General features: G+C 38.5%; 1 protein-coding gene across 1 annotated transcript; it reads right to left on the bottom strand.

Moving 5' to 3' along the window:
* Nucleotides 1-395: 395 nt before the first annotated feature.
* Nucleotides 396-23,670, bottom strand: LOC139710757 (nuclease EXOG, mitochondrial-like). The gene is made up of 5 exons (XM_071622676.1): nucleotides 23,444-23,670; nucleotides 14,511-14,669; nucleotides 12,472-12,611; nucleotides 2,677-2,868; nucleotides 396-833 (listed from the first exon to the last, which is right to left on the bottom strand). Exons 1-5 carry the CDS (start codon nucleotides 23,595-23,597, stop codon nucleotides 396-398), a joined length of 1,083 nt encoding a protein of 360 aa, XP_071478777.1. The 5' UTR covers nucleotides 23,598-23,670.
* Between the last annotated feature and the right edge of the window lie 671 nt (nucleotides 23,671-24,341).

The raw sequence follows: 24,341 nt of genomic DNA, 5'->3' as shown, positions 1-24,341 counted from the left end.
GACTCTGACGGGATTTTGCACAGTGGCAATATGTTTTATCACTTTCAATGGCCTCGACCAATCAAAGGACAAAAAATAATTGGTGAGGGATGTAAACGGAAATAATTATGAATTATTTACTGTAGATGCCTTGTGTCTTGAACAAGAAACAAGCAGGCAGTGCTAGAGAAACATTGCAATCACTTGGCCTGAAGAAGTCCACAGGAGTGGATGAAAGATCTAGCCAGCAAACCCCTGAAGGTTGGTAGAACCTGAATCTCCCATTGCTTTTTCTAATGCTATAGTTTCTAAAATATCATTAGTACATGGATGTTGTTTTGAACAACTTTAGGTAGCCGAAGGTAATGAGGTTTAACATATCAAATCATTCACGGCTTAATCCTCTTGCCGTGGCACTACTTTTTGTCCTCCATTTCGAGGGCTCGTTTCTTCTCGGCGTACAGGTTTCGCAAATTTTCCGTGGGCTCCAGGCGCCTCTTCCCAAGCTCCGCCCACGACTTCTCCAGCCGGTCCAACGTGGTGGCGTTGGCGATGCGCTTCCCGATGAAGAACCGGTCCAGCTCGTCCTTGCTCTTCAGCCGGCACGAGTCCAGCGAGCACAGGTCCACGACGGCGGCGCTCCGCGTCAGGTTTGGCAGGAACGTGATCCCAGCGGCCTTCTCCAGGGCCTCCAACGAGACCTGGAACTCTTTGAGTCCACGCTGCTTGGAGTCGATCGCCTCGTTGGGGACGATGAACGCACCCACGCCAATAGTCTCTGAGCCGTTACCTGGCTCCACGGTGATGACCTTGTAAAGATGTGTGGGCACAGCCACCAGATTGTTCCCGATGACCTGGAATGCAACAAACAAAAACATTAGGCAGCCATTAGTGACCATAGACATGTGTTTATACAGACCTTGAAGAGTACGGGAATAATGTCACGCCATTTTCTAAAAATTGTCCTCCTCTGACTTTCGGATCCTTTTGCTGTAGAGGGTCACATATAAAGACTTTATTTAAACATGTGGTAAATTAATTTTGCTTTCATTTTAGCTTAAATAAGCAGAACTTTCTATTTTCCCTTCCTGTTTTTGAGTATTATGATATCTGGGCTTGTTAGTCTTTCACAAGTGTTGTATTCTCCTGAGGCATCAACATAACAGTGTACATTACCTATACTGTCAATTAAGCTGTACAGGAAGTGCAACTAGCAGAGAAGAATTTGTTTTCAGCTCAAATTACTTGTCCAGGGAATACTGGCAACTGAAATCATCTTCACAGATTACAAGCATTGTTTAATATTGCAAGTGGCTTTTTCAGGTTAAAATTGTTGGTCTTTGCTGACTGAGTGGTATGATGATGTAAAAATAATGCCAGAAAAATCACTCTAAGTTAGAGACACAATTTTGAGAATCATTGTAAATGTGATCATTAGCAAGTGATCTATAAACAAATATCACCATGCTACAGATCGTTCACTGAATGGTTCACTTTAACACTGCAGTCTATGGGGAAAATTGAGTATAGTAAATCTGGTCACTCACAGCTTTATTTTTCACTCTTGTGAAACACTATGTTTTTATTTTGAACTTATTGATTTTCCTTTGTTTCATATTAGAATGACACGAGAGATTCCACTGGCATGAAGGACCACAAAGCTCAAAATTTTAAATGGGGGACATTGTTCAACATTGCCTTTGCAGACAAAAAGACCACAAACTTGTGTGACATTTTCATGTCAGGATGGCTCCGGCTAATTTTGCCTTGTAAATGTATAACCAATAATACCCGTACTTAATATTTTTTCATGTTTCCCTATGGGCACGCCTGCATGAGTACAATGGTGATTGACATTTTCTGAACTACTTATAAAATTCTGAGCATGACTTAATGTATATCCAAATTTGTGAACTTTGAAGTTCCATCAAAATGATTCAGTAACATATAATGTGAACAATCCCAACATGTTGGGGATGGACAGTAAACATTGGACACAATATACAATGTACCTGAGTAAAAAATACATAAAATAAGAAAATAATAAAAATAGTACAGGTAAGTATTAAAGGAGAAACTACAAAATGACTGGACCTCTGAAGGTTTGGCACACATCCAGGTCATTATGGGGTTATGTTTCATAATCATGTTGGTAGCAGCACTGTGTATTGGATCTGCCACAAGGGGGCGCCCTACATGTATACAAGTTTTTATTGATTCAGTGCTTAGGGCTCACCAAGTACTAGATACGGTAACTGGAGACGCTCCCCGTTTGAGACACACCAAGATTACATCATTTCTCATTAAAACCCAGAGTGCTTCCCAAACTCATCTTACAGCACTGGAATTTCAATTAAGTGTTTAGGCTACAGTATGCACGATCATCAAGGAAAATTGTATCTTTCAAGGCTTTTGTGAACTTTGACTGTACGAGCAGAAATTTTCGTGTACAGATATTTTTGCGAATTGCTACTTGGAGGACATTTTCGCATGTTGTTAATTTTGCAGTTGTGAGGGTTTAACTGAACTTAGTTATTCGCACGTTGTTATTTTCGTGTGTTGTTATTTTTGCGGTTCAAAGGTGATTCGCGAAATTCGCAAAAAATAAAACCATGGCACCGCAAAAATTTCAGCTTGTACACTAGTACTGAGAAAGAATGTGTGCCCATAGAATAAACACAAGCTCTCGCTGCTCACCTCATACTTCACATATTTCTTGCCATCCTCGGTGACGTTTGGCACCATCAGGGGTCCGCTGATGACGCGCACCTCGCTGAAGGTCGTCGTCAGGTCGCGGCAGTAGATCTCCATTAAATTCCAGAAGTTCATGTTGTTGTCAATGTCCTGAGGGAGGATGTTTGTCAGATAGAACGTCTCATCCATTGCATCCTGTAAGCAGATGACGAGGAACACAGACAATCATGGCCTAGAAAAGTTTATCTGCGATATCACTCCATTACCAAATTGACTTTGATGAAAATTAGTTTTTCGAACAATAGAACAAGTTTCAATAAGGACTGTCAAAAACATTCAAATAAGTTTAAAATACAACTGATAATGGAATATCACTGTCCTATGTACACATATCTCCATTACATTTCCTCTTTGAAATCAAACTAAAAAAATAGTAAAGTTGTATTCCAAGTCTTGAAACTTGAGATTACCTTGCCCATTATGAGGAAGGAGACCTGTCAACTATATTGACTGCATTGCATGAGATACTATGCATGAATTAGCCAATGTGCAAATACTAATGATGGATATTTAAGGATAATTGGCAAGGCATTGTGCACTCAATCCCGAATGCCTTTGTCGAGATGTAGTGGTAGAAAGTTGCATCTTTCTTATCAAATTTCCACAGTAGTGTAATAACCTGGTTATGATGATCTTTTATTAAGGGGTGAGAGGGTTTGTGCAGCAGCTAGATAAGTGGGGACATTAAAAAAGATAAATTGGGACATTACAAATCCCAAAACATTCGCCATGTTCCATGCGTGATTGCAATAAAACCTACACCATTATATCTGTTTGAATTTGACTAATCATTTACACTGATACAAACATGGAATGGATTTTCTCCATGTACATTGTAGGGGGAAATTAGGAGAGGGGGACAATATTTCCTGCTGTGTATTGTAAAATTCATTGGAAGACAGCTAAAGCTGGCCGGGTTGCTAACATTCAGACCAAATTTTGCGAATCAAGGATATTCCACAGAGCAATCAGGGAGATGCCTCTCAGTTTTAATGCAATTCAAGAAGTCAAAATGAATCCCTAAATCAGGGTGACTTTGGCATTCCTTTGTCACCGGAAAGGAAACACATTTAATATCTTTCTAATCAACAGAGACTCCTGCAAGATCAGGAACACTTGGTAGCTCTACTTCTAAAATATTAGTGTGTAAATGCTAATAAGCAGCAAATGATCACAATGCGAAAGATTTGGGCTAAACTAAATACCTACAAAATGTGAATTTTAAGCATTTCACAGACGGCAAGAGAATGATAAGAGATAAAGATGTGGTATGTCTCACATAAACAATATTTGAATTGAATCTGTAACATGACATTTATGAAATTAGCAACTTGTAACTTGACACAACTCGCCATTGAAAATGGTTCCGTGTTTGATATGTCTCACAAAGATACTAAGAGCATGATTCTGATTTTGACATTTAAAGCGAAATGAAACCCCTAAGTGTACTGAGTGAATGCAGCATATATAAAGAACAATATAAAAATAAAGAACATTCCACAAAATTTCACTTTCTTTAGAAGTACAGATTCTCTTGACTTACTGTAAAAATGTGGCATGTTTCCAATACAAGATATTTCACTGGAATCTGTAACATGACATTTGTGGAATTAGTAACTTGTAACTCGACACAACTCGCCATAGAAAATGGTTTCGTGTTTATGTCTCACAAAGATACTAAGAGCTTGATACTGATTTTGACACTGAAAGGGAAATGAAATCCATGTGGATAGAGTGAATGCAGCATGTATAAAGAACAATATAAAAAATCAAGAAAATTCAACAAAATTTCACTTTCTTCATAAGTACATATTCGCTTGACTTGTTCCTGACATATGCTAAGGGTATATACCCCTGTTTCCTGAAAGAGGTATTAAAGGGTGTGTACAGTTCTGGTTGAGGTGAGGATTTAGCTTTTAATGTTTTCCGAGATATTCAGAAACCACTCTATAAGATGTCAAAGAGCATGCAATTCTAAGGGGTATCAAAAGTTTATTTGATGAAAATTGGTTGTGAAATGGCTGAGATATCCCAAAACAAGGTGAAACAAAGAGATCCTAATAAAGGGCGTGGCCCGTCGCCTTTTATTATTATCACTTTTTTGGATATCTCAGCCATTTGAAAACCAATTTTCATCAAATAAACGTTGAATCCTGCATAAAATTACATGCTCTTTCATATTTCATATGAGGTTTCTCATTATCTCACTTAGGAATTTTCAAAACATGAATCCCCACCTCAACCAGTACTGTACAGTCCCTGTAAAGTCAAGTGCTCTTTCATTATGTTTGCCTATAAAAGTTTACTTTGTTATTAGTACACATTCCCTTGACTTGCTACTGACATGATTATATTAGGGTAATTTATCATTCCCCCTGCTTTCTGAAAGAGGTATAAAAATCAAGTGTTCTTTCATCATGCTGGAAAAGTGAACACATGCTGAATTTTCTTTACATTTCCTTTATATCGTTCTTAATAAAACATATGTAAAATTAACTGTAGGAGTCTTCTCATTGAGCAATGGCTACGACAAAGCTTTAAAAATTCACAAATTTTGAACAGACATCCAGATTTCCCTCAAACTTTCACTCATGTGTTCGACCAATCACGTATTGCTGCATTCACTCAATCTACATGTACATGTATATTTGGGTTTCAGTCCCCTTTATGGACATGTCATCTTCCAAAATTATAAGTTTCCGTGCAAGTATCCATGCTATGTCATTTCTATGATTATCAATCTATGACGATTGATCAGTAGTCATAAATCTCTTTATAGAGAGACGATGACGGATATTAGGCACTCTATTGACACAATCGCAGACACTTGTTATTAGTGTCATGCATCTTCCTCAAGAGGCTAATATACATATGCAGTATATATCAGTATGCAATTGACTAATTAATCTCTGAAGTGATTTATGGGGATTTGCTTCAGTTTAGTTTCACTCAGTATACGCAATCAATTTGTTTTCAATGATGAAACCACCATGAATTCCCGTTGGAGATGTGTCAAGGGGAACACATTAGTCCCCAAAACCCACATTTCTGTGGTTGGCATTGCATGTTTTTGCAAATTGTCATAATTGCAATTTTCATAATTCCTGTGCAAAGATCACACATGTAGTCCAACGAGGCTTTGGGATAATAGAAGTCTGTCAGTTGCTATGAAACAAGCTACTAAATGGGTTTTTTCATTTACAGTCGTAGCTATTATTTTTGAACAGCTAATCTCCAAGTTTTCTGACTGCGTGTAAACATTACTGCCATTTTTTTTTAACTGTTAAAAAAGTTACAGGCTTTTTGCTGGATGAGAAGATTACAACAGTTCCTGATGTCACAGGAGGACACTGATATAAAGAAAGTATAAAAAGAATTTCACAAAATGTCATTTTCAATGAAAAAGCACACATTCCCTCAACTTGATACTGACATATAGTACATTATGTTTTAAAACCCGTTGAGGACAGACCGACTTTGCTATTTCCCATAGACACCTGCACGAGTATACTTGGGACTCGTCCTCAACGGGTTAAGAGTAACATCATTCCCCCTGCTTGCTGAAAGAGGTAAAAGTCAAGTGGTCTTTTACTATGCTAGAAACCTGAAAATATGTCTGGAAAAAAAATTCTTTGGACATTACGATCTTGATTTATGATTACTTACAATAATAAATGTTTGTGTGTCCTCCTCAGAAGATAAGTTCTGTTTGTGCCCTAAAATTTGAGAAAAATTAAATTAAATTCAGTGAAATTTTAAAAGAGAGTTGCTTAACACCTAGATCACACAGCATTGCCAATTAGTCATACTCCCTAAACTCTTACAATTCATAACTTTTTGTGTGTGTCTGATTTTTTCCACAAATTTTCACTGATCTAGTTCACTGATGCCTCTGTTTTCACACACAGCAAGATGATAATCAGGATGGGTTTTCCTGTTAATGTTCAGCGCCTCACTGGACACCCATCTATACACCTGGGTGGAGAGGAGCACTGTGGACAGAGAATCTTGCAAGGGAACGCAAGTGCCATAGCGGGGCTTGAACCTGAGACCTTCTCATGGAAAACACACCATGTCACCTGCATTACGTATGGTATAGCTTGTGCAATGGGTGATGCTTATCTATAGTCTTTCTAACTTTGTGTTATTCTCGCAAGCGGGCAGCTCTGTGGAATCGTCCAGTTCCATTTATAAAGCACCAAGCACCTGGCGAAGTGTACGAAACTTGTCATACTTTTAAAAGATTGGCAGGGTTACAGACACTTTGCAATGCACAAGTCACATCATTTCAGCTTTTGCCTGGTAATCCATGTCCTCACTTGAATATCACAGAAAATGCAGTGCAATGTATGTCTAGGTCAAACGTACCTGAGCATTGTTGCCGTTATACGCTTTATTACCTCCGCCAAGGGAGGAGGTTATGTTTTCTTCGGCAAATTGTTGGTTTGTTTGTCCGTGTGCAAAATAACTCAAAAAGTTGTGAATGGATTTGGATGAAACTTACAGGAAAGGTTGAGAATGACACAAGTATAAAGAGATGATTTTTGGTAGTGATCTGGCAATTTTTGAGGATCGTACGAGGGATTTTCAATATTGTGGCAGGTAGAGTCGATGAACTTGGGAGTTCAAGTTGCACATTTTTGAAATGTTCATATGCGCACTAAAGTGCGAGCTCTAGTTTCTGCTAAGGCGAGTTGCGCCACGCAGCTGAAAGTTGATGACGTAAACAAAAGGCTTCTACATTGGGAAATCAGGCGACTTTCAGCATGCATATGTACATGGGTGGAAATCACTGATCTCTATGGAAGAACAAGATCAGTGGTGGTAATGAGCTGCTTGGCGGAGGTCTGCGCTCTCAGAGTGCTTCTCTAGTTTGTTTATACAGATATGATATACAATCAAGTTCCAAGAAGTCGAAGCTGAATGTCACTTTCTTCCGGCACACTTGGTGCATCTCAAGTTCTAAGATTTGACCATCTATATATGACGTTCCTATTTGTTTTGTGGCATAAATTTGGCCGCTCTGCAAAACCGATACTTGCATCATATCAAATCAGAAAAAATATTTCATTTCCATTGAAAAGGCTAACCAAACAATATAACCAACAGGGGAAAAAACAAAAACAAAACCCAAAACAAAACTGCCGGCAAAACCCAAGGTGAAAACAAATACTTTACATACCGATATCGATAACAGATGCATGTATTTCCCCACTCTTGTAGTGTGTAGTCTTTCTTGGAACAATACATAAGAAGCATTCCCTGACAGGTAAATACCCTCACCTGGTGGGGGATTCTTTCTTCCTTAACAGATCCATTACTCTACCCCTAATGACCAGCAAGAAGATATATTGTCTGCTGGATGCATCCTGTTCTGATAGAATACAATATGTAAGCTTTATGTTCCCATGTGCTGATATCATCTTACCAACATTCTACCCTCAAAACCCAGTTGAAACACAAGATTTGTTGTGATGTGACTAAAATGCTGTCATGTGAGGCAGAATAAAAGGATATGGGGCTAGGTACATTTAGTTTTGGGAGTGTCCCTTGTGACATAAACTTCAGAAATCCTGAATTCCTAACAACCATATTTTTTGTTTCTCTCTCTTGCGCTGTGGTTACGTTACGGAACCAACTTACTTCGAACATCTGCTCATAGGTACCAGTACTTCTTGTCTGATGTCTTTTCAGCTTCATATTTCCAAAGCCCATTTTCCAAGATGTATTCGAATACAGGCAATGCTATGTCTAGTCTTTGTCAAAGGCTTTTTCACTACACGATTCCTGGAAGAGATGTGAGCAGAGGGTAGTCATGCAAGATAGACCCATGCCACTAGTGAGATCCAAGTCACAGTGACAGGGCATTTGCAGACTATTAAAAATCCAAATTTTGGAATTTATGTCTTCGAAGAACCAAATTTCGTTATCAGTGTCTGGTAGCAAAAAAAAAAATAAATGAATAAAATAAAACAAACGTAGAACACACATTAAAAACAACAACAACAACAACAACAACTACACCTAACCAGGAGAGGTAGGAGTCAAGGAAGCTTGAATACATATAGTGTGCATTATATTCCACATACGAAGAATCTTACTATAGGATTGGTCAAGAGCTGATCACGTGATAAAGCATAGTTTTGCCCATCACATCACCTATCAGTTAATACAAGTAAGACTAAAGTGGTTATTTTTTCGAGAGGTAAAGTTCGTAAATACCCTGTTTTTTCTTTTGGTGAAAGTCAGCTTGATGTTGTGGATGATTATGTTTATCTTGGAACAGTGTTCAACTATAATGGATCATTTAATAAGGCTATTAAAAGACAAGTGAATCAAGCTAGGAGGGCCATGTTTAATTTGATCTGTAAGGCTAAGAAGTTATGCTTACCCGTAGATATACAATGTGCTCTTTTTGACCAGCTTGTTGTTCCAATTTTATTGTATGGTAGTGAGATTTGGGTTTTTTGTAAGCTGGATTACATTGAAATGTTTCATAAGAAGTTTTTAAAAAGTATCCTTACGCTTCAGCGTGGTACTGCAAATTGTATGGTGTATGGGGAATTGGGCAGGTTCTCTTTAACAAGTACAGTAGAGAAGCGTTTGGTAAATTTTTGGGCGAGGATTAGTCAAGGAAAAAAGTCTAAGCTTTCATACATTATTTATAAATTGTTACAAAAGCTACATGATTGTGGTGAGATTGAATCAGAGTGGATCAAGAACGTTAGAGGTGTTTTAGACAAGTGTGGTATGTCAAATTTATGGTTAGAGGATGTCCCATTGAATCTAAAATGGGTGAAATCATCTTTGAATCTTAGGTTGGATGATATGGACAAGCAAAATTGGATTGCTGAAGTTAACAGAAACTGTTTATGTTTTAATTATAGAATTTTTAAACAGGAGGTTGGCTTAGAAAATTACTTATTAAAGTTGGATGTTGTGGAAAGAATAACTGTGTAAATTTCGTTGTGGGAACCACAAGCTGCCTATCGCTACTTGTCGATATTTACCTGATCAAGTATCCCAATTATGTACTTTATGTAACTTGCAGGTTCAAGGGGATGAATTTCATTACTTGTTGGTTTGTCCTTTCTTCAGTGAAACACTTAGGCATTATATTAAGAGGTATTTCTCACGCCGTCCTAACGTTATTAAATTTCATCAATTATTTAGTAGTAAGAGTATTAAAACGTTGAAGAATTTGTCTAGATTTTGTAAGATAATTACGTTGAAGTTTGACTAGAATCATTTTTAGTAGTGCCAAAACTGTGAGGTGTGCAAGTTGGCACAGTGTGCTCTATTTGTTGTTAAATCTTGCCGATATTATATTACAATACATGTATTTATGTGTTGTGACTGCCAAAGATTTAATTTTCTTTTATTGTGTGTTTTATACTCATTGTATTTCTTCCATGCCCCGGGAGGGGCCATTTTAAGAAATAAAATTCATTGTCATTGTCATTGTCATTGTCATTGTCATTGTCAATTCATTGTCACCTGAGAAGAAAAGTTAGTTACACTCTATGATGATAGTCATTTTGTTTCTCTGATCTCTTAGTCCACACAGTCATAACGCGTGATATAACTTACAATTTTGAGTACGCGCGAAATAAAAGTGCGTTGCACTGTGTTCTATCATTTGACCTGGGTCAAGCGATAGACCACAGTGCAATGCACTTTTATTTCGGTGCCATGCGTGGGGTGCGGAGCAAATTCGTTGTTTTGTCATCTACGCGCTTGATACGTCTAAAGTAAACTACGTAGCCTAAGCCCGGAGGATACCTAAAGACAACTAAAATGGTTTCAGATGTGGAATAAAATGGGAATATCTAGGACCCTAGATGTGGAATATAAAGCAAATAACCAACTTTTAGTTTCAGGCAATGAGACAAACTATCACATCCTCGGCGATCTGAATGTGTACACTATCTTTCCTCAGCTGCGCTTCGGAAAGATAGCTACATCCAGATCGCCTCGGAAATGATAGTTTGTCCCATCACCTTCACCAACGTTGATTATTTGCTTACTGGCAGCTGATGGGGAAATGTAACAATTTCACTAGTTGTGAAGTGAGTATAAACTGAAATATATTGAGTGGGAGTATAGTAAGCTGGTTAACCCACTCCTGGCTCATGAATGAGTGTGATTTTTACAGATTTAAAAACAAAAGGCCCTTGCATTGACAAGGCTTGGGTTCCCTTGCAATCACCAGCACTAGAACAAATGCATGACTGTCTTTCAAACAGGCTAGTGCTGAATTTTTCCCAACACTAAACATTTTTCTCTCCCGACCACTAAAATCTTTGAATCTGAGATTTTGGTGGCCTGAAATAAAAGGATATACAGAATTTCGGTTTGAATTTTAGCTGCGTGATCAGGCCACCAAAAGATAATCTTATCTGTAAATTTGGTGGCCATTGGGCCACTGCTAATGTTGAGCCCTGCATAAGGTGCATGAGAAGAGCTCATTTCCACTGGGATTGTGTGTATGAGGGATGGAGGGGGGGGGGGGGGAGACATATCTTTAGATGCAAACAAATGACATATATTGGTAAAGAGTTTGTCTACACACATTTGTAAAATAGTGATGTCTGTTCCCAAAGCAAAATGCAAATACGATGAAGCTAAGCTTTCATTGCCTTGTCTACTACTACTACTACTATTTCTACTACTGCTGCTGCAACTATTGCTACTACTACTACTACTACTACTACTACTACTAAACTACTACTTCTTCTTCCACTACTACTACTAGCACTACTACTACTACAACTACTGCTCCCATTTCCGGGTGTTATAAAAAAAAAAGATCTTCAGAGAAAGCACACAACCTTACCGCCGCCATACTTCAAGATCTCTATCTATTTCTATTTTAGTGCCACTTACGTACTTCCGGGTTGAAAAAAAGTGAGGGGTCCAAAGTGATGACACCTTATGTATTCCTTTGTATGGTGTACAAAAAGTGTGGGGGCCCGAGCCCCCACGGCCCCCACGGCTGCGCCGGCCCTGCTTAGGTTCTCATACAAAAAAGTTTCCCTGATATAACAAGATTGTTCTGGCATAGCCCGTTCAGTTGACAAGGTCCTAATGTGCTTGAAACAAATAGGACATCGTAATAAAAAGAAAGATAAAGCTGCATAAGCTTGATCATGGCAGATGTTTCTTGAAATCAGGTTTGCCTTCCTCAAGTACATGTATACGTAAAACATGATATATTCGCGGCATGAAATTTTTGTGAATTGGAGCCGAGAGCCTTTTTTGTGGCATGAAATTTTCCCGAATTGCCACTGGCGTACAATGCATATAATGTAGACAAGAACTTTCGCGTGCATTTTAATTACGGGAATCTTGGCGATCACGAAGTTCGCGAAATTAAAATGCACGCAAACATTCCTCGTTGTATAGTATCTCTTTGTGCAAGGAGATGAATAAACCTTCTTTGTTTTGTTTTTTCCCGGATTGTGATCATTTGTGAATGCCGTGGCTTTTCATCAACAGAAATATTGAAACGTTTTTCAGCTCTTACTCTTAATCCACAACCCACTTCAAATGATTCTCTCCACTGTGTATGTGTGTATTTTTTTTCTTTTTCTTTTTTAGTTTGTTTTTGGTGACAGTATACCTAGAAGAGCTAAAGTGCACTCTAAATGAAACCAAGAAACACAATCCCTTCCTTGATTTTTATTTAGTTGGGCTTTTTTTTTTGGGGGGGGGGGGGGGGAGGGGTTCCAATGTTACCTGACTGTACTTGCAATCAGCGGCCGGAGCCATGTGACCCCTTGACCATCCGCTGCCCCTGTAGTCGCTGTTCATGGAAGAATACATCGGGGTCAAGTTTGGGTCCATCTTGAAGTTGCTCTTCTTGCGGTTTGCATCACCTGATCGAAACACGTATTAACGAGCAATACATTTGTACAAGGATCTTAAGGAAGTACTTTGTACTTGATATGAGAGTGAAGGGAACACCGCAGACAATTACTGGCAAGACACACAGGGTGAAAGTCTCTTTCAAGAGGACCGATGAGGTCTCATAAATATGACATGCTGGAAAATGGCACAGCAATGCTTCATTTTACACAAACTGGAAAATGGAACTTGACAATTAAAGGGTGTGTACAGTTCTGGTCGAGGTGAGGATTTAGCTTTCAACGTTTTGCGAGATATTCAGAAACCACTCTATGAGACGCCAAAGAGCATGCGATTCTAAGGGGTATCAAAAGTTTATTTGATGAAAATCGGTTTTGAAATGGCCGAGATATCCAAAAACAAGGTGAAACAAAGAGATCCTAATAAAGTTGTGGCATGTCGCCTTTTATTATTATCACTTTTTTGGATATGTCAGCCATTTGAAAACCAATTTTCATGAAATAAACGTTGAATCCTTCTTAGAATTACATGCTCTTTCATATTTCATAAGAGGTTTCTCATTATCTCACTTAAGAATGTTCAAAACATGAATCCCCACCTCAACCAGTACTGTAGTCCCTTTATTAACAGACATGATCTTGATAATAAATGAGTGTGAATTTTCACTGTCTTAAAACACATCATTTCAGCAAGGATCTGGTTTGATACCGGTACCCCCCCCCCCCAAAAAAAAAAAAACCAAAAAAAAACCAAAAAAAAAAAAACTGAAAGAGAGTCGCCCACTCGTCAATGTTGTATCCCAATGTCGCTGTGCACATCATAGCATGCATACATATGTACCATTGTATAATGTAGTCATGGTCTGAAAAGAAGCTAGAGTCTGCTGTACACTAAGGGTGGCGAAGGTTTTATGGTTTTGTGGTCTTTCATCGTCAGTGTCATTATCTTAATCAGCAGTGGGTTCATGGGTTCAACGTGACACCTGCATGGAAGTTCACATAGAAAATTGTTGGAGGCTGCAACGGATGAAAAAAAAACAAAACAGTGCGAGTTCCAGAAAAATTGGCATACTGGAAAAGGTCCACACGAGATTGTAAAAGAGCTTCTCTTCAGCATTAGGTTCTGAGCCCTCTGACACCATACAAATTATCAATTTACATAATCTCATCTGAAATACACAGAGGCTCATAAAAGACAAATTTTGCATTCTAAAATCATTGATCAAATCTTATTTAATATTCTTATAAACTTTTTGCCCTTACTGATCTGTTCCCTTATGTATTTTTTTTTTCTCTCCAGTATACAACAATATGATGAAAATTCAATCAGGCACAGAAATTGTGTGTTGTCATGTATTTGAGTAGGTCACATGACAATGTTAAGACCAGGGCCCTGTTTTATCAAGAGATAAAATCGATTTTAAATTTCCTTACTACAAAGGCTGCCATAGACTTACCAGAGAAATCAACTATATAATCAATTTTAACTCTTCATAAAACAGGGCCCTGGTCCCAAGACATCAATGGAACAAATGACCCCTAATAGTAGTACCTGCCCTCTAGAATAATAGCAGCATGGACCTGGGTACAAACCATGGAGGTGGTCCAGTGATTTAGACATGGCTCCATGATGTGGTAACAGGTGCCAAGACAAAGTTGAGTTCCTTTTACACGGACCAGGTCCTATAAAGATAAGGACTGCATTTCATGAAATAGACCTGGCACGGTGACACATCCCTGGTCTCATGGTTCATCAGACTGGATCCCCCGACATAGACCCTCGGGCCCGAATTCACGAAGGTGGTACGATTGAAACCTCTGCTTAAACCATGGTTTCAATTGCACCACCTTCGTGAATTTGGGCCTAGTTGTACAGATGAATCGTTCACAACACAAAATTAATGTAGTTACCTCGCAAATCTTGGGCAGTGATGTGTTCCGCCACCCACTTGGGTATCTTGCTGGTCTGGTCATAGCTGAGGGCGTGGTTGAGGTAGTAGCGTGGCTGGCTTCCGTCATCGGGAACACCGTACTTGAAGATGTTGGATCCCTGAATAAGACGGCCCCTTACTTTCCACACAGAAGGAGAGGAAGGTATATCGTATGTGAAAGGAGCTACTTGTAGAGTTCAACAGGCACTTCAGACTGTGCCATCATACGTCATTTGGATAGAGGTTTTTGGTTCTTCTACCATAATTTCATTCTCTACGCACAAGATTTTAACTGTGCAGGCCCTATATCTATCCCAGTACACTAAATATTTTTTTTTCTCTCTTATATCTCTAATTTGCCTAATTGGGTAATGGGATGCAGGATGAATATGAAATATATAGTCTGTCAGTCTTGTAAAAGCTATTTCAGGATTTGAATGATAGATATGTACAACTGAATTCAATTATTCATTTTCAATTTATCTATTGCAGTGTCAATTGACATGGAGGGAACAGAAAGTATTATGCACAAGACTTATGAACCAAAAAAAAAAACTCTATTGAAGGAATATTTTTACATTTAGTATATGTTGAGATTACATAACAAAAACTTTATGTGAGACCAATATTTGATCAGAAATCAATCAATACCCTTATATCACTTGGATTCAGTTCCTCATGATTAAAAATACAAAACTCTTGCTCAAATAGGAAAAATTTTCAATGGAAATCGATGATATGAGTGACAATTTGCAGGCAACATTGACAGTACTTGGGATTATTGCACGAATATTTCAAATACTCAAACACTGCACTGCAAATCCACATACCTGGTACAGTATATTTCTCTAGCAAAATCTCTGCCATTATGAATTTTATCTTTTTTTTTAAACAACATTACATTTTAAATTGTTCATGGCATGCCTTTAAATTCATCAATTTTACACTTGTAGGAGAAAATAAGAAAGACAATAAACAACAACAGAGGAGAAAATTACATAAATTGATTATTGGGACTAAAAGAAAAAAAAATGGTCGACTGAATCATTGCATCAATTCTGTCTGATACTACATCCGTTGTGGCTTCCTTCCTTCCTGCATGGGCACATTTTGTGTATCATACTCTGGTTGGTACAGGGACAGGACAAAAAAGAAAATCTCATTAACACTTTGCCCTACCAAAGAGAGACAGGTGCGGCTTGTCCACAGTCTATGAGCCATTCACAATCTTGTGTGGGTTAAGAACAATTGTTCATGCTGAAAGAGGAACCTTCATGTGAAGGTGTGTGCATGGGTTGGGCTATGAGTAGACTTGTGGGTTGTGTGTGATTCCACCTCCGCCTAGCCAAACTTCCCCCTCAAATGACAGGCGGAAAGAGCCGCGGATTATTCACGTCGCGCTGTCCCTCACTGATGACTGAATGTGTTGATCTTCTCCCTACATTGTTGTAAATTTTTCTTTTTATTCAACATCTTTTGTTTTTCACACCGGAACTGGAATATCATGTCCTGACCTAATTTCAATTGTGAATAGAAACTCCACAAATGTGTCTCAAATCCTCCATGAAAATGAAATCAATATGAATTCAGGAAGAAACACAACTATAGATTTTCACATAGTTCCTGACAACAACAAAAATATAGCATTTATAAGGATAAAGAAGTAGAAGAAGGAGAAAGAGAAGAAGGGGAGAGTTCCATTGTAGTTGCAACACCAAACTTATGGTATCAAAATGACAATATGTGACTCTGCACCTCAAAACAAACAAAAAGTCGCCAGACATGAATTTTTAGTTAAGACCATATTCTGAAAGAGCAGACTTTAAGCTTTAAAATGATGTATAATTCAAATCAAATGGACTCTCCTAACCTATCTAAATTTTGGAAAGAAAGCACAAACTCAGGAAAAGTGTGAACTGAGAAAAGAGGCTCTGAAGTACAATGTTTATTCAAGCGCATAATCTTTACCAAACCGTGCTGGCTGTGCGATGAATGGGACAAAAAACAGGAAGTAAACCACCAGAGTAACAACAATGAAGGGATTATCAGATTAAGCTGAAATTAAGCATGCCTCATTAACACATTCTGTCCATAATTAATGCCAACTTTCAAAGCAGTAGCACTATCCTTTCAAAGGTTATTAGAGTTGAAATTGAAGAGCGTGGACAAGGATTTCAGATATGAAAAAGGGATTCTAAAGACACACCTGATCACACTATTCTACCAAAAATGTTCGAGATAAACTGCTAAAAAAACACACTTTCCTGCCCGTTTTATGATACCAAATTTTAGCATAATGTAAAAGAAGACCCGCTCTTTCAGAAAATATGAAAGAGTCAAGTTCGGCTAGGTTGACCCATTTCACTTAATTTCAGTCCTCACGCAAAATCAGTGTGTGCGACTTTATGTTCGTTTTGAGGTGCACTGTCACATATAAGCAGACAATGTAGTGAGCTCTTTAGAAACCAGTGAAGCAAAAATGAAAGTGTTTTATGGCACAGTTGGGGGTTGTCACGTTACATCAGGGAGGTGAGAGGAACTGTTTCCTCTCACCTCCCTGGTTACATACATGTTGTACCGTATGTAATGCTACACTGTAGTGCAAGCTACACCTGTATATTGTACGGCTTGCTTAATTTCTGTATAAACTACAGTTACCAGTATTACAATAAAGATATCTTGATGACTTGAAGTATATGCTGGACCATATGATATTCAAAGTATTGCAGCATTGTGCAGGGATCTTGATGGGGTTTTCCACACCTAAGCAGTTCTTTCCTTTTGTTATTTTGAAGGACATTTATACTGTACTTCCTTCTTTGAATTTCATATACAAAGTACAAGTTGTACGAACACGACACTAACTCTCAGGTCTTTCTCAAGCTTACACACCTGAAAAGCTTTTCCCAAAGTCTCACGAAATGACCACCATTGAAACAATAGTCACATTTTGAGGCATTTTTTTTTCCAGCTAATAATAAAAAAAAAATGACAATAAGTATAAAGCGACTGATTGAATGAATGACAGCTTGAAAATCTATGTGATTTACAAAGTGTACAAGTTCCTTTAAATCTGTGGGGGGGGGGGGGGGGGAGGGTAGACACCCCTCCAATGTACACCCTCCCTCCTTTCTAGCTTTGATCATTCGGGTGACATGGCTCTGACTAGATGTAGGTCTCTGCTAATATGATGTAACAATGATCAGAGAGCCAGGAGTATGCTACAGTCACACACGGCCGGGTCACAAAACAGATTTGATCCGGGTGAAAATGAGCCGGATTAGTCCCGGAATGGAGGGTAATTTATGATACAGTCACACACGGCTGGATTTCGAACAGGGTCCATAAGGAATTACAACCGTATCGACACGGTTCGAGCCATACAGACCGGTATTGACCAGTATCGAACCGTATAAAAATCTGATTTAAATCCCTAACTGAATCCTTTTCAACCCCTATCGACCCGTGTCAACCCGCTTTGACCCGTACCGACCTGGATGTAAACCTTGTCATCATCCGTTGCATGAAGGCAATGCAGTATACAGCAAGGGTCCATATGGTTTAATGCTGCGGGTTGCAGCGGGTCTACGCGAGTCAATGCAGTTCGAACCGGGTCAATTTGGATATCAGTATGGTATTGAAGTCCGTGAGAAAATTTTGAACATGACCAAAACATTGTCACCACCGTATTGTAGCCTGCCCCCGGAATCCATCAGGAATTGACACAGGTTACGATGCGGGTCAATGCGGGTCTCTACCGCTCGAAGCGGATCGATATATGGTTTTAATTCCTTGTGGACCCGGTTTGAAATCCAACCGTGTGTGACTGTAGCATTTTTAAGGAGGCGATGGGTACCAGATGGCATCAGGTTGACAGAATATTTGGACTGCTACAGAGTTTGTACCATTAATAAACATCTGGAACCAGGTACTACAGCATTTAACTACAATCCATACATTTGATAGCAGGATCTAAAAGTAAAATGCAAGCATGCAGTTTTTAGCCCATTGAGAATGAGTCCCGAGTGTACGCAGACAAGTGTCTATGGGAAATGAGTGTCACAGAGACTCCAACCCAAAGCACCTTCTGATCTGGAGATTCTCCTGCCTGAAACCCCAAGCACATGGGAGACTCCAAGTTGATGTGTGAGAAGCGCGAAATTCCCAGGGTTCTAGATGCTCTCTGGTGCTATCTACAGTTAAGGCATATTTTTTCAACATACGATAGAAATAGGTAAGAAATCCTTTCTAACGGGAGACAAAGAGCCAGGGCGGGAGATATTACAAATCTCAAGCGGGAGAACGGGAGATTTGGCAAAAATGGATTTTCGGTGGGAGATCTCCCGTCGAAAACGGGAGAGTTGGAGTCTCTGGTGTTATGGCAAAATCAACCCATCCTAAATGGGTTAAAACTTCCTCAAATGCTTCTTTCATTGTCAGCTATTCCCACTTATCTAATGTAAAAATGTGGTATGATACTTTTTATGAGGACAACAATTAATATCTTATGTTTCAGTAAGCATCTTTATTCATCGAGTGATTTTGTAGGGCACCACATCTACACGACACAACCTTACCTGCACACGTACACAAGTGTATCAAACTAAAAGAAAGTTCAATCAATCAATTGCATGGCAATACAAGTCTCTCTATACATTTTGTACAATAGATGTCACAGATGCTGCTAAAATCCTTCATTAAGTAAAAAAAAAACAGGGATTTTTTTCTTGTTAGTTTTTGAAAACTGATTTTTTTTTTAAATTTCTAACTCTTTCATTTTCACACTTATTTTAATTTTTCAAATTTTAGTCTGTAACTGCCAGATATGAAATAAGAACAATTAATGCTGTTGCAGTTCATCATAAAATCAATGTCACTGTGATATCTGCAAATCATAATTATGAACTACATGTCTAGGCCCTATTATGCTTCCTCTTTCATAACAGTTGAAAAAGCCATGTTGTATTCCTATTTTAAAGATGAACTTTGGTCTGTGTGCTTAATGAAACAAGAAATAAAATCAAAAGATTGCTGAATTATTCCACAGGTAAATCATCAAAGTGGTCAAATAAATTAAAAATACGGTTAAAGTGGATATTTATACAGGGAGCTTGAGAGTATGAAACAGTTTGGTTGTGGATTCCACACAGCAATAACATGTTGTGCAAAGACAATTACCAACATTGCTCTTTGGTTGATGGCTTCAGTCAGGCCAAACAAAGGAAACCAAAGTCTATTAATGTGGATTGTGAGATTGAAAGCAGCAATATTAGTGCTGATTGTAAAAAAAAAAAATCAATTAAAGTTTGTGGGGAAAAATTGGACAATCGATTCAAAATTTATGAATTTTTAGAGTTTCAGTGATGTCATAGCTGGATAAGGACACTACTGCACTTCACAAATGTTCTTCATTATGGACAACAATGTGGAGAATTCCACAAAATGTTATTTTTCAGGAAAAGTACACATTCATCAACTTGTTACTAACTGATGTACGCTAAGAGTGATATTATTCCTCTTGCTTTCTGCAAGAGGTACATGCACATTTAAGTCAAGTGTTCTTTCAGTACATGGCAGAAAGTGAAAATTAATTGCATTTTCTTCATATTTTCTTTATGTTGTCCACAATGACATCATGAAGTGTACATGTACTGTAGTAGTCTCCTTATGCAGCCTTCAGACTCAATGAATCCCAACAATACTGGGTCTCACGTGTGAGTGGTTTCACAAAAAGGAGTATTCAGTGAATTATAATGTTTGATGACAGACGAAATAATTATCACTGATTTAAAGGACAAGTTCACCCTCATAGACATGTGGGTTGAGCGAATGCAGCAATATTAGTAGAACACATCAATGAGAGTTTGAGGAAAATCGGACAATCGTTAAAAAGTTATGAATTTTTGAAGTTTCTGCTCTGTCACGGCTGGATGAAAAGACTACTATAGCTTGTGATGTCACATGTGTACAACGATATAAAGAAAGAACAAAGAAAATTCAACACCATTTTCTCGCACAGCAAAAGAACACTCGACTTCTCTCTTTCAGAAGGCAGGGGAAATGATATTACCCTTAACGTCAGTAACAAGTCGAAGAAATGTGCACTTTATTCAAAAAGCGAAGTTTTGTGAAATTCTCTCTTTATTTTCCTTATATACCTGGTAGTTGTACGCATATGACATCATACACTGTAGTAGTCTTCTCATCCAGCAGTGACTGAGCAGATACTTAAAAATTTCATAACTTTTGAACGGATTGTCCAATTTTCCTCAAACTTTCACTGACGTGTTTTACTAACATTGCTGCATTCTCTCAATCCTTGTGTATATGAAGGTGGACTTGTCCTTTAATACGGTATGTGTGTTGTACATGTATAATTTGCAATAAGTTGCTTCAGCTTGATACATGCTGGTCAGTGACAAGTATTGGCACCCGTACCAAGGTTCAACTTCCCGTGCCAAGGATTGAATCAACTTCAACCATGCATAAAAGCAGGTTTCTACATGTAGCAGGCAGTCAAATTCTGGACGGCAGTGTGGTTGAATTATGGGCAGCTTGTGTTAGTACCCTACGGCCTGATAACAATTTATTGGGTCTTACTCTTATCGTCATGCTTCCTTGCAGTGCCAGTCATGTCACGGTATAGACAGAAAAATCTGTCTGTCCGGAGGAGCCTTTTATCATTTTTTTACTCTTACAGCTCTCCTCTGTAGAGGAGGGGATTCATACCCCACCACTTGTCAAATGTGTGTGTGTGTGTGCGTGTGGGGGGGTGGGGACTGTGAGCGTGTGCATCTAAGCGTAAGCTAGCAAGGCCATGATATATAATGAAAATCTTTTCAGGAAAAATATTTATAGATTATGTCATTATTTTGATGGGAAAGGTATACGGCCGATTATTTATTTTCAAAAAGCAGGTTTATGCAGTGAGGAAATTGAATATGTTTGGAGGATTTGTGATGTTATTTTGAAAAGTGGACAGTTTAGTTTGTCGTGGGTCAGTATTAAACCTTTTCAAGTGGATGATATTTGGTTAAAATTACACGGAAAAGAAATTAGGATTGGTGATATACCTTCGAGAAAGATTTACACTCATTTTTTAACTGATCTACAGCCATTATATACATTTACAAATGTACGAGATCAACAGAGTAATTTTGCCTTCTCCCCAAAAGTAACCGTAGATATTTTTCTCCGACCCAGAATCACAACTCTTATCCCAAAGCTGAGGGAATTTCAGTTTAAACTTCTTCATGGTGCACTTTATACAAAAGTTAATCTGCTGAGATTTGGGTTTGTTTCTAATGATCTATGTTCTTTCTGCAAAAAAAGCACTGAGACACATTCACATTTATTTTGGGAGTGTATTGAAGAGCAGGAATTGTGGCAAATTATTATTAAGAAATTGAATTTAGAAGAATTAGGAAAAAACTGAGAAGTTGTTTACAGGTATATATCCGGAAACTCGTTAAAAGTCAAAGGATGGAATACAAAATTTTATATCGATGGTTAAACATATTTCATAATTAGCGAGATCAGAAGGGAAGGTACCGAAGTTTAATGATTTTATGAAGTATAATGTGTAAAGAAGAAGAAAATAAGATAGCGAGTAAAAGAGGAACAGTTGGAATGCATTTGTTAAAGTGGGAATATAATTGTATGATGTGTACCCATGATGAGACATGATTTTTTTTTTTGTCTTCATTTTGCCGTATCCGTGAGTTATTATCACATCGTTGTCGGGTTTTTTTCTCTATTAATTGCTTCTACCATTCCACATCATCTCCATATTATGATCAATAGGATGTATTTTATTGTATGACAAATAAAATGGCAACTTACATGGCAGAGTTACTCAAGTGTACACATAAACCTGAGGGCTGAAGGCACGGGGAGGGTGGAGGGGGGGGGGGGGGGGAAGGGGGGGCATGTTGGTGTTAGGTGCAGGTGTGTCTGTGTGCATGTGTGTATGTTTTTTCGCAAATGGCCTCTTTTTTTCTTTTTTTTTCTCCTTTTTCTTTTCGAGAAGCAATGAAAAATGCCTTTTTTTTTTAAAGCAAATTATCAGGTTCCTGTTTTGCGGGCTTTTGCGAGAATATGTGTTAAAAAAAAACAAAAAGTGGATTTCTGTTTTTTTTTTGTTAAAAGAGTTACAATGTAAGTTTGATATTAGTTTGCACAGTGTGTAAATTGATGTTATTTTGTTTTATGTTTGTGTATAATGCAGTCTGTTTTTGTATGATGTCTTGTTTTTGTTCTGTGACCGTTTCTGATCCTTCTGATATGAAATTGAACGAAATTCGAATAAAGAATTACCCCCCCCCCCCAAAAAAAAAGGCCAAGGTATAACGTAAAGGTGTAAGAACGGTATGGAAAAATTACATGGGGGGGGGGTTGATAAGCAAGTCTTTCCCTCCAAAAAAGTGAGATTCTAATACATTTTCACCATGATCTCTATTCGAAATGGAATCAATAACACTAACACTTACAGCTGTAGTAACACTACCTACAGACTGATAGTAGATCTACCACTACCAGCAGTTGCAATTGCAGCTACTTAATCTAAATTACCACACAATCAATGTCAAAAAGAGGATGTCATTTATTATCAAGAGTACGCGTAGTAGCTACAGTATTAGGCATTAATTTACAGGGATGAACAATGTCTGCGCAGTGCAGTGTGTAAGTACTACTGACGTTGTACTGTAGCCTAGTGTAGCAGTAGGGCTGCTAAGAATAAAATCAGTGTTTATCTCACACCACCACAGGCCACATGCGGCGATGACAAGTCTGCCCCTGGTCTGTAACTATATATATTGTGTGTGTACATTTGCGTTTGATATATTTTTTCGTTTTTGACAATCTAGAGCTATTTTTCTGAGCTTCTCCTAAGAAAAAAAAATGGGTTCTTACCAGCATCTTCGTGAACCTCGGGCGCGGGCTGCGACGGCAGGGAACGTTTGAAGACAGCATGCCCCTGATTGTGGTTGATCAGGGCTGCATACAGTGCGTACACAGCAACAGAAGCAGCAGCGCCGCTGGCAAAACCTCTGGTAAACGTGTTCATGTTATCGACTGTAATTTACCGCTTGTCAGCTTGTCGGGAAAACTGAATACATCATCTTGCCGCAGGTGTTCATTTGGTTGACTCTGTAACTAAAGAGACTCTACGTCATTAATATTTCAGGGCTACCATGGCCGCATGGGGAAACATCCCGTGTCCTGTTGTTTTACAAAATTGTACAATGTATTGTGAATTACACTGTCTCAGGATGTCCGTTGAGGGGGTTTTAACAGGCATGATGGCTGGGGATTCCCCTTCCCTAACTATCGATAACCGTCCACGACCACACCAAAATCGTTCTATGTACCGTAGTAAAATCACTGTGTGCTCTGCTGTGAATAACTGTTCGAGCAGCAGGGAGGTAAACCTAAGTCTCACGCCCACCGCGTGAGTCTCACTCCCTAGCGACCCATCTCACGCCTACCCGCCCAGTAATAATTTTCTCAAGCCTCCCAGGAACAACAAAAAAAAACCACATACACACACACACACACACCATGCACACACATACACACACAAAAAAAAAGCAAAACGTTGATCAATTTTGAACATCGGATGGATAGCCAGCTAATGCTGAACTGAGTGAGGCAAATCTTTTCATATTATCTTTTTGTTTGATGATACCTACATGGCTGTATCTCACAAATGACAGCTACATATAAACCTAATATTCTAAAGAAATAATCCAAAAAGTCTTTAAAAATCCTGCCATCTATACAATGTTACGTCAGTCATAGAATTCTAGAG

The sequence above is a fragment of the Diadema antillarum genome, unplaced genomic scaffold (genome assembly GCF_040938485.1).
Source record: "Diadema antillarum isolate AM-2024a unplaced genomic scaffold, OU_Dant_1.0 seq00001560_RagTag, whole genome shotgun sequence".
Classification (NCBI taxonomy): Eukaryota; Metazoa; Echinodermata; class Echinoidea; order Diadematoida; family Diadematidae; genus Diadema; species Diadema antillarum.
Note: the sequence above shows the minus strand (reverse complement) of the source record. Positions and strands in the feature narration are given on the sequence as shown.